The sequence below is a fragment of the Triticum dicoccoides genome, chromosome 7B, assembly GCF_002162155.2.
Source record: "Triticum dicoccoides isolate Atlit2015 ecotype Zavitan chromosome 7B, WEW_v2.0, whole genome shotgun sequence".
Classification (NCBI taxonomy): Eukaryota; Viridiplantae; Streptophyta; class Magnoliopsida; order Poales; family Poaceae; genus Triticum; species Triticum dicoccoides.
Genome location: NC_041393.1, coordinates 188897553 through 188908564, shown reverse-complemented (window position 1 = coordinate 188908564; position 11012 = coordinate 188897553). Strand labels below are relative to the sequence as shown.

The following is an 11012-nucleotide window of genomic DNA, read 5'->3' as shown; positions in this document are numbered from 1 at the left end:
AGAGCAAAAGAGTTCGTAAAAGTTTTTCTTTTTCACTTTCAGTTTATCAACTGAATTGCTTGAGGACAAGCAAATGTTTAAGCTTGAGGGAGTTGATACGTCTCCAACGTATCTACTTTTCCTAACGCTTTTCCTCTTATTTTGGACTCTAATTTGCATGATTTGAATGAAACTAACCTCAGACTGACGCTGTTTTCAGCAGAACTACCATGGTGTTATTCTTGTGCAGAAATAAAAGTTCTTGGAATGGAACAAAACTTTGCGAGGATTTTTTATACCAAATGAGGGAATTTCTGGAGCCAGGAGGTACCTGAGGGGGGCACTTGGGTGGGCACAACCCACCAGGGCGCGGAAACCCCCCAAGCGCGCCCTAGTGGGTGCTGCCCACCTGGTGGCCCCTCTGACCCTCAAACCGACACTATAAAATCCCATATTTCCAGAAAAAACAAGGGAGGAAAAATTATCGCATTTCACGAGACCGAGCCGCCGCCAAGCCCTGTTCTTCCTCGGGAGGCCGGATCTGGAGTCCGTTTGGGGCTCCGGAGAGGGGGTTCTTCAATCTTCGCCATCACCAACACATCTCCATCGCCAATTCCATGATGCTCCCCATAGGGAGTGAGTAATTCCTTCGTAGGCTCGCTGATCGGTGAGGAGTTGGATGAGATTCATCATGTAATTGAGTTAGTTTTGTTAGGGCTTGATCCCTAGTGTCCACTATGTTTTGAGATTGATGTTGCTATGACTTTGCCATGCTTAATGCTTGTCACTTTGGGCCCGGGTGCCATGATTTCATATCTGAACTGTTTATGTTATCACCATTATATCCATGTTCTAGATCCGATCTTGCAAGTTATAGTCACCTACTACGTGTTATGATCCGGCAACCCCGGAGTGACAATAGTTGGGACCACTCCTGGTGATGACCGTAGTTTGAGGAGTTCATGTATCCATCGTGTGTTAATGCTTTGTTCCTGTTCTCTATTAAAAGGAGGCCTTATTATCCCTTAGTTTCCAATAGGACCCCGCTGCCACGGGAGGGTAGGACAAAAGATGTCATGCAAGTTCTTTCCATAAGCATGTATGACTATTTATGGAATACATGACTACATTATATTTATGAACTGGAGCTAGTGCCGTATCGCCCTAGGTTATAATTGTCTCATGATGGATATCATCCAATGAGTCACCGATCCAATGCCTACGAGTTTATCATATATTGCTCTTGATAGGTTACTATTGTTGCTACTGTTATTGTTACTGCTACAATATCACTGCTATCACTGTTACTGTTACTGTTACTATTGCTACTATCATCAAAACTATCATACTACTGTGCTACTAATCACTTTGCTGTAGATAATTAATCTCCAGGTGTGGTTGAATAGACAACTCAGCTGCTAATACCTTCAAATGTTCTTTGGCTCCCCTTGTGCCGAATCTATAAATTTGGGTTAAATACTCTACCCTCGAAAACTGTTGCGATCCCCTATACTTGTGGGTTATCAGTGGTTTGCAAGTTTCCCTTTGAGGGCAGCGTCGAGGAACCACATCCTAGTGATATGGATGAATTTATTGATAAAATTGTTGTAGGGGAAACGAGAAAAGTTTCAGATGCAAGGATTAGTAGTGTACATTTTCCTGTTCTACGTTACTATGCAATATTTGCTAGTAGATGTTTAATTGGTCACGGGAATAGTGGGGGCCTTAGCGCTCCTGACCTTGCTATTTTGCGCCATGCTTTACTTCATGATACAACCTTCAGATTAGGCGCTATGGTTGCTAAACGGTTAAGTCTGAACCGTTCAAAGGGCCCCATTTTTGGAGGTATATTTGCTTCACGCCTTGCTAAACACTTTGAGATACCTATTAGGCATATGAGAAAGAGGAAAAGGTGCTGCCCACTATTTTCTTAGACTATAAGAGTATGGTAGCACATGATTTTATTGTTAAAGATAAGAAGAAGAGACTTAAGTATAACTTGGTATTTGGTAAAATTTCTTGTGAGACTATTACCTTGCATGCACCCTCTTTGTTTAACATACATTTAGGCACATACCTCATCATGCCCGAGGACATCTATGCATACTGGGAGCTGACATGAGTCCCAGAGCCTAAGCCAGAGCCGCCTCTTGATCCATATCGGGAGTCTATTTATCAATGGGATTCGGAAGAGCTCGCTAACCAGTGGCACCCCGAGGAGGACCGCTTTGATCCATGGGCGTAGACCAACTTAGGCCAAAAGCCTAAGCTTGGGGGAGTACGTATTTCTCACCGACATTACATTCATGTTCAACACTCATTCTAGTTGTCGGTGTTCATACTTTTTCATTGTACTATCCATGCTAGTTTATTTTCTTTTCTTGCTTTCTTCTTGTGTGTTTGAAAAACTTTGATAAAAACCAAAAAAATAGTTGTAGCTTTTAGCTACTTTACTTTCCATGCTTGTAGTAGTAGTAATTAATAGAAAAACTCAAAAAGATTTCTCGTTATTCTTTTGCTTGCTGGGAGCTTTCCCGTGTAAATAGTTTTTTTTGAATTTCTTTTCTTTTCTTTGGGGATCGAGAGGAGAAGACCACGATGAAAATGACGAGTGGCTCTCATATGCATTATTGTTGATCTAACAAAGAGCCCATATTACCTTGTCTTCTCTTTTAAATTAAATGTTTGCAGATTCCAGCTTAGTCCAATGCATGTGAACTATTATTATTATACACACCGTTTAGTTGTGTGATGTCGCTTGAAGCTACATCGGTATTTCCCCAAAGAGGAAGGGATGATGCATCACAACAGCGATAGGTATTTCCCTCAGATATGAATCCAAGGTTATCGAACCAGTAGGAGAACCAAGCAACACAACGTAAATAGCCCCTGCACACAAAGAACAACACCTCGCAACCCGATGTGTTAAAGGGGTTGTCAATCCCTTTCGGGGTACGGCGCCTCAAGATAGGCAAAGGACATGAGGTAAATTTGTAGATATGATAAATAGATCGTGGAACAAATAAATTGCAGCAAGGTATTTTTGTATTTTTGGTTTAATAGATCTGAAAATAAATGCAAGAGAAAATAGACCGCAAAGGCAAATATGATGAAAAGGGACCCGGGACCGTAGGTTTCACTAGTGGCTTCTCTCAAGAAAAATAGCAAATGGTGGGAAAACAATTACTGTTGGGAAATTCATAGAACTTCAAATAATCATGACGATATCCAAGAAATGATCATTATATAGACATCACGTCCAAGATTAGTAGACCGACTCCTGCCTGCATCTACTACTATTACTTCACACATCGACCGCTATCCAACATGCATCTAGTGTATTAAGTTCATGAGTAAATGGAGTAATGCAATAAGAACGATAACATGATGTAGACGAGATTCGTTTATCTATTGCGGCAAATATAGATCTCATCTTGTTATCCTTAGTAGCAACGATACATATGCGTCGGTTCCCTTTCTGTCACTGGGATCAAGCACCGTAAGATTAAACCCACTACAGAGCACCTCTTCCCATTGCAAGATAAATAGATCAAGTTAGCCAAACAAAACTCAAATATCGGAGAAGAAATATGAGTCTATAAGCAATCATGCATATAAGAAATCAAAGAAGACTCAAATAACTTTAATGGGTAAAAACATAGATCTGATCATAAATTCAAAGTTCATCGGATCCCAACAAACACACCACCAAAAGACTTACATCATATGGATCTCCAAGAGACCATTACATTGATAATCAAGAGAGAGAGAGAGGGAGCCATCTAGCTACTAACTACGGACCCGAAGGTCTACAAAGAACTGCTCACGCATCATAGGAGAGCCACCAATGAAAGTTGTGAACCCCTCCGTGATGGTGTCTAGATTGGATCTGGTGGTTCTGAACTCTGCGGCGGCTGGATGAATATTTCGTAGACTCCCCTAGGGGTTCTGGAATATTGGGGTACTTATAGAGCAAAGAGGCGGTCCGGGGGGCACCCGAGGTGGGCACAACCCACCAGGGCGTGCCTGGGCCTCCTGGCACGCCCTGGTGGGTTGTCCCCTCCTTGGGACTCCCCCCAGGTGCAACCAGGGCCCAACTTCTTCCTTTTGGTCTATAAAAAATCATCGTAGAGTTACGTGGTATTTGGACTCCGTCTGATATTGATTTCCTGCGATGTAAAAAATATGCAGAAAACAACAACTGGCACTTGGCACTATGTCAATAGGTTAGTAACAAAAAATGATATAAAATGACTATAAAATGATTGTACAACATCCAAGAATGATAATATAATAGCATGGAACAATAAAAAGTTATAGATACGTTGGAGACGTATCAACATCCCCAAGCTTAATTCCTGCTCATCCTCGAGTAAATAAATGATAAAAACAGAATTTTTGATATGGAATGATGCCTAACATGTTCATCACAATCTTTTCTTTATAGCATGGACATATGGACTTTTATATGATTCAAAGCAATAGTCTAGTTTTAACATGAAGACTTTAAACTTAAGCATACAAACAAGCAATCATGTCTTTTAAAATATCAACACTAAATCAAGTTATCCCTAACCCATCATGCTCAACCATTGATTCATTCATGAAACACACTCAAATATTAGCTACACTCAATGCTCCAGTACGATCATAGTGCCCCCTAGTTGATGCTTTATAAGAGAAGATGGAGACTCAAATTCAAAATAAAATTGCATAAGTAAAAGAAAGGACCTTCGTGGAGGGAAGTAGTGATTTGTAGAGGTGCCAGAGCTCAAAGCTTAAATCGAGAGGTAAAATTATTTTTGAGAGGCATACTTTTCCTACCAATGAAAATGACCTGGAGCATCCCAACACTTTCCATGCTAGATACATCATAGACGATTCTAAAAAGAAAATTTATTCCTTTTTTCACCATAACTTTTACTTTCCATATTTTGGCCGGATGAAGCATTGGATCCCCCAAGACACCTGTTTTTTTGTTTGGTGGTGTTCTTGGGGCTCTAGCGGCTGTAGATGCTCTTACCTTATCGTTCTCTTGTATGGTACTCCCTCCATTCCTAAATATAAGTCTTTGAAGAGATTTCACTGTGGATCACATCCGGATGTATCTGGATGCATTCTAGAGTATAGATTCACTCATTTTGCTCCGTATGTGGTTCATAGTGGAATCTCTACAAAGACTTATATTTAGGAACAGAGGGAGTAGTAAAAAGGTCCGATCATGAATTTTTTAAAGGTAGGGTCAAATGGTATTAAACTTTTAATTTAAAGGATCAACCCCCCTCGCTGCGAAGCCAATATTACAGCCGTTTCTTCTTTCAGCGCCCGCGCTCGCTCACCCGAGCTCCCGCGCTTCCACCCCGCACTCTTTCCCCAGGCGGCGGCGACCGCGCCACCGTCCACCTCCGCCGCCGGAGCTCGCCGACGCCATCCTCCCTCCTGCCGGTCCCCATCTCTCCCTCTGTCGGCGCGCCTATCCCTACCGCCTCGCACAGCCGCCCGCCGCCGCACCACCCCCACCAGCCGTCACTCCTCCGCGGTTCGCAGCCCGCCTCCCGAACCCCATCTCTCCCCGCCACGCCTCCCCCGTCCGCCATCTCTCCCCTGTCGCCTCCGCAGTCAGTTGCAGAACCCTCCCGAGGTAAGGTTTCTCCCGTTTCTTTTTCAAGTTCATGGTGGATTGACTATATGATGCAATTTTCCTGTGTATACTGTATATGCATATATGGTTGAATTTTTGCGCATGTGAATTTGATTATACATCTGTTGGTGAATATGTGATGGAATTTTTATGCATACATTATGGAATTTGGGGCATGTATGTTCAAATTGATGATGTGCATACGCGATGCAATTTTTCTGCATATACGATGGGATTTCTGAATATATAGAGATAAAAAAGTAGGGGCTGAGAAATATGGGCAATTGCTGGAGTTAGGGGCTTTTTTTGGGTTCAAAAAGTTGGGGTAGCCCTGCCCTACTAGGCCTTTAGGGCCTCCTGCTGGAGATGCTCTTACTTTCTCGCTGCCTCCAAGTGGCGTGTCCCCATTCTTTTGTTGGACTTCAGCCACTGCCATAAGCAGGTGAGGGGGAGGAGTTTCGGCGGCGACAGTAGAGTAGAGGAGGGAGGTGGAGGTCAGGCGTGCATTGGCTGGGAAGTTGCCGTTCCTACGACGCGACACGTGGGGGACGCGTGTCGGAGCGAGTGGAAGCGGCAACGACTCTGGTAAGATGAACTGCACCGGAAACTTTCAGTCCATACAGGTAACCAACTAGGAAAATGACTGGTTTATAAACTTCGGCCCATCCAGGATTGTCTCCTAGCAGAGTCGGTAAAGAGTAGAGACTAGAGAGTGTGTATGGTAGAGGACTAGGTATAGTTGTGTATAGGGTGTAGGGTATTTGAGTATGAGGTACCACCTGCACCTTCCTCAAATTGTTTCCTTCTAACCAGATTAATTATAAATAAACTAAGAGTTTAAGTGATTGAATTTCATTGAAAAGAACTTCAATCATTAAAGAAGTGGACAAACATTTTAAGAAAAGAACGCATACCAACTTAGGGAAATATGTCTACTTTTGGAACAATCATCATTTATCCCATTAGTTTGTTTATATCAGTTCTGGTGCTGAAATTTCAGTCAAAGTAGGCAATTATTTGATGTACTCATCGGTTCACTCAATTCGGTTTATCTTTTGTGAACATTTACTTGGTGTTTCCCTGTTTTACTTTGAAAGTATTGTGGATATGCGACTCTTAATGTTGTAGCTTATATCTGTTTCAAATATGCAACGGTTGCGGCTCTCAATTTTAAATTATGCATTGGTGGTTTGTTTGGTAGCTCATGGTTAGAGATTTATTCTCGCAGCTTGTCCAGGCTTTAATATTTTCCTGGCTCCGGTACTGTACGTGAAGGATGTTTGTTCTGAGCCAGATCGAGCACAACCTGCCGATGCCTCCGCACTTGCTGAATCGCCCTCTCGTCGACGCCATCAAGGCCGAACTCGAGAGGCTCTTCCTGGATAAGGTAGTGTGAACTTGGTCACATTATCACCAGTGCATGCCAAGATTTTGTTTACAGTACTGGAATTCTGTTCCACTTAATTGTATTTCGCAATCTGTGTTTGGACTTGTACTGCAGGTGGTTGTAAATCTCGGGCTCTGCGTGTCTGTCTATGACATCCTTGCCGTTGAAGGTGGATTCATCTTTCCAGGAGAGGGCTGCTCGACGTATAAAGTAATTTGTGCTATCATTTTGCCATCCATTATCTGTTAAGGGATGTGAGATGTTGTATGTTGTTTAGTGTATGCTCTGTAAACTTAGTACAAGGTCATTGTTGTTTGTGCAATTGAGCTGAATACCTAAAACTCCAGTATGTTTTAAGTTCTTTCCTGTGCAGTTTATCACTGGTGTTCATGTAGTTACCCCGGAGCCTTTTTAGTAGTGCTTAGCATTTGATTGTTGTGCTTACATAGAAATGGAACTTTTGGGATTAATACGATATGTTTATCACTAAGATAGTTTGTCTCTTGACATTAAACTGTTTAATAAAAGAAGGACAGACCCAGTTCACAGAAGCTCCCACACAAGGTGGGGTCTGGGGAGGGATTATAGGAACCTAGTCTTACCCCTGCAAAGTGCAATGCAGAGAGGCTGGTTCGAACCCAGGACCTCTTGGCACAAGTGGGGAGGACTTCACCACTGCGCCAGGCCTGCCCTCTACATTAAACTGTTTAATAGCAGTTTAAAAAAAACTACAGCTCTTGTTCAAAAAGAAAACCCTACAGTTTTGAATATGGGAGTAGTTCCCCCAACCTGTACTTATTTAACCGACTATTCCAGTTTGCCTTGCTGTAAGTTAATGCTGATTATTTCTCTGCCTCAAGCGCGTAGTCTTGTCTTTTCCTAGGTAGTGTGCTACTCGTTGTGAATGACTCATTATAGATAGCATGCCAAACTTACACCATGGATGCACTCTCTTCTGGCATTGCTGTTACTACAAATTTTGTGACCTCGTAATTCGAGGCTTCACACAGTTTGCAGTTCATGTTTATGTTCCATTCATTTTCCCCATCCTGGACAGGTTTCCTTTAGGTTATTGATGTTCAGGCCCTTTATTGGGGAGGTTCTTGTTGGGAAGATCAGCGGATATGATGAGAAGGGTTTACAAGGTGACTTAGTTATTTTCTCATTGGCCTTTTGATTGCTAATTGGTTTACAACCTGCTGTAACCCCTTTCTGAATTCATGCCTATTTTTTGTTGAAATATGTGCAGTTTCAGCAAATTATTCAGAATATTAAATCCTAGTTCCAACATAGTATGAGTGTAACAGAAGCATATATATATATATGTGTGTTCAAAAGCAATGGTAATATGTTCACAAAATTAAATACGGGTGCTACTGCTAAAAAATTCAGAGCAACTACCAAAATTATATACATGAATTACTTGATCAACCAAACCTGTGCTCACTGTCATCTTGCAGATTTCACTAATCAGAGATAAATTCAGTTCTAATGCCTTTAAAATTTCTACCAACAAGTAGATTGTTGTTAACTTACAAAGGATAAATAGCAGTGATAAGATGAACACTACTAAGCAAGTCAAGTGCAGATAGTATTAAGGAAGAAGAACAGAGGCACACACCAGGTTCTGGAGTTTTGTTCTATATAGTAATAGCAGTTGCAGTTATCCACTTGCTCTCAAATAAATTCTAGTTGCAGGTCAAACTCAACAAACTAGTTAACTCATTGAGATAGCAAGTGGAATAAACAAGAACAATCACTTCCGTCAACAGCACTCGAAGCTGTTGTGTCGATGAGGCAAGGCACGTCAGGTTGACACTGTCCCAGAAAATCTTTACGCCGTTGTACTGCAGAGTTGTTGGTGAGCCCTTGGAGATACAATGCTGCTCCACGAACCAGGGCACACTGAATTGAGGAATTGAGGAGTGGGAGGTCGCTGCTCAAAGCCAACACTCGCGTACAGGCCAAGCATGCGAGCATCAGATCGGACACCAACTTGTTGCTGCACACTGAGTTGAACCGGAAGGAACTTGATGAGGAGCCCTCTCCAATTCTGTGTTCCTCAAGGAGAGAAGGTGGCTGACTTAGATGGAGCATGCCACCGCTGCACAGCGGCCACCGCATGGCTCGCACCGAGCCTGGAGTGGGGATTGGATTGATCCCCCTTTACCAGATCTCCATGGTTGCCTGACAACCTTATCTTTTCTCTCCTCTCTCTATGACACTTGGCCCCACTAGTTCTTCTACTTTATCTACAGAATTTCGAATTTCTTTAAATCAGTAAAATTGGAAAATTCTTAGAAAACGCTCAAAGTATACAACATTCTGTAGGGGAATTTTTCGCAATTTTCTTAGAAAGATAAACTAAGATTAGTATTTCATTGTAGACTCCCGGATTTCATTTTCTTGTAAGCATGTATATTTAATTGACTCCTGCTGACATGTTTCTTCCTCTTTTCAACTATGTTGGAGTATTGGTACTTTGTATGCCCACAAGGTTTGAATGATCCATGCTCCCATCCTGTTCTGGGAACTATAAAAATGTTATTACTATGTAATTCTGTGACATTTGAGAAGCTGTACCTGAAAATGATGGGTTTTAACTGGTATACTGTTTTCCTTGTTCAGTTTCACTTGATTTTTTCACCGATATATGCATCCCGGGACATTTGATGCAGTTTGGCACAGTGAGGTAACACATTGATCTGTTTGGATTTTCTTTTGCCGTACACAGGCCTCTAGCATTATTTTGCAAATTGAGATGTGGTTTATTTACCATTTTATCTCCAGGTTATATTGTGTCTCATTTCTTTGTTCATATGTATCCAGGGGGGAAGATGGTAGGTGGGCATTGAAGACTGAAGATGGTGATGAACTTCATCTTGACATTGATGATGAGGTTAATCCCAAGCAATTACTATTTCATATAGTCACTAACCACAAAAAGGCTTACGATCATTGCAATCTCTATGCAGATACGATTCTTGGCGTCTAGCATAAAATACCCACCTATACCAGTTGAGCAAAAGGAGGATGACAAGCCATTTGCTCCAATGCAGATCAATGTATGCCTTCTTCCTTGTGTGTGTATTGTCATATAGAGATACAGCATGCACTGCACTGGCAGCACAGCAAACTTGAATGCATCTGCCGATGGCTGCACAGCTGATTAATTGGGGTAAATAAACCCTTTTACAGGGAAGTATTAAAGGAGATGGTCTTGGCCTTCTTGCTTGGTGGGCGGCAGAAGAGGGCGAGGAAGAGGAAGAGGGTGAAGAAGAGGGTGAGGGAGATGGTGAGGGCGAGGAAGAGCAAGAGCAATAGCAGCAAAGTTGTTTCTGGTAACTATCTGTGTAACTAGAAGTTTAGACCATAAGCTAGGTGGCATGCTAGAAACTTGTAATGGCTGTTAGGAATTGATGATCTGCTGCTGCACAGTTTGTGGTAACACTGGCAAGCAAGCAAGCAAAGAAGAAGAATGGCCAGATTTGAAGTGGAAAACATAGGGCACTGTGAGACATCTCATCCTAGTTGAACTTGCAACAATTGATGGCTATTTCCCAGTTGATAATAATGACCACCAAGAACTATTTTTACAACCTCCATTTTCAGCATGGCTGGAGTCCCCCTCATCCTTTCCTCGGGGGAGGAAAGGCTTAAACGCAGCCCGCGTTTCTTCTTCGAAACAGCATGGCTGGAGTCTCCGGACTTCGAGCAAACCTTCCTTTCGAAGTGGGCGAATTGCGTTGCTTGCATCGGGCGCGTACGCGGCCCCATGGAGTTCTAGATTGCCGTAGGGGCGGGTATGCGAACGGCTCTCAAAGGGTGGGGAGCTATCAGGGTTGTGCGGATAAGTTGTTAAGGGTGCGCCTGACCGAGGAGCTAGCCTAGCTAGACGCAGCGGCAGATCTGCACATCTTTTCCGCGCAGGACTGGGCCCAGCGCTACGCGCTTGAGGCCCAAGTCGAATCCCTCCTCAGGGCCGAGGAAGAGTACTGGCGTAGG

At 42.7% G+C, this 11012-nt stretch overlaps 1 protein-coding gene across 1 annotated transcript; it reads left to right on the top strand.

Annotated features, from left to right (window-relative positions):
• Nucleotides 1–5278: 5278 nt before the first annotated feature.
• On the top strand, nucleotides 5279–10600 carry LOC119341345 (DNA-directed RNA polymerase III subunit RPC8-like). Its single transcript, XM_037613225.1, has 8 exons — nucleotides 5279–5620; nucleotides 6849–7007; nucleotides 7122–7217; nucleotides 8065–8152; nucleotides 9636–9699; nucleotides 9837–9906; nucleotides 9983–10072; nucleotides 10206–10600. The coding sequence occupies exons 2-8, from the start codon at nucleotides 6897–6899 to the stop codon at nucleotides 10329–10331; spliced, it is 645 nt and encodes a 214-aa protein (XP_037469122.1). The 5' UTR covers nucleotides 5279–5620; nucleotides 6849–6896; the 3' UTR covers nucleotides 10332–10600.
• The last annotated feature ends 412 nt before the right edge of the window (nucleotides 10601–11012 follow it).

What these genes read in the sequence shown, in the direction of transcription:
- LOC119341345 (XM_037613225.1), top strand. Translation starts at nt 6,897, where the DNA reads ATGTTTGTTCTGAGCCAGATCGAGCACAACCTGCCGATGCCTCCGCAC. An exon ending in ATGCAGTTTGGCACAGTGAG is followed by an intron (nt 9,700 to 9,836) that starts GTAACACATTGA and finishes ATATGTATCCAG; the next exon opens with GGGGGAAGATGGTAGGTGGG. An exon ending in ATCTTGACATTGATGATGAG is followed by an intron (nt 9,907 to 9,982) that starts GTTAATCCCAAG and finishes ATCTCTATGCAG; the next exon opens with ATACGATTCTTGGCGTCTAG.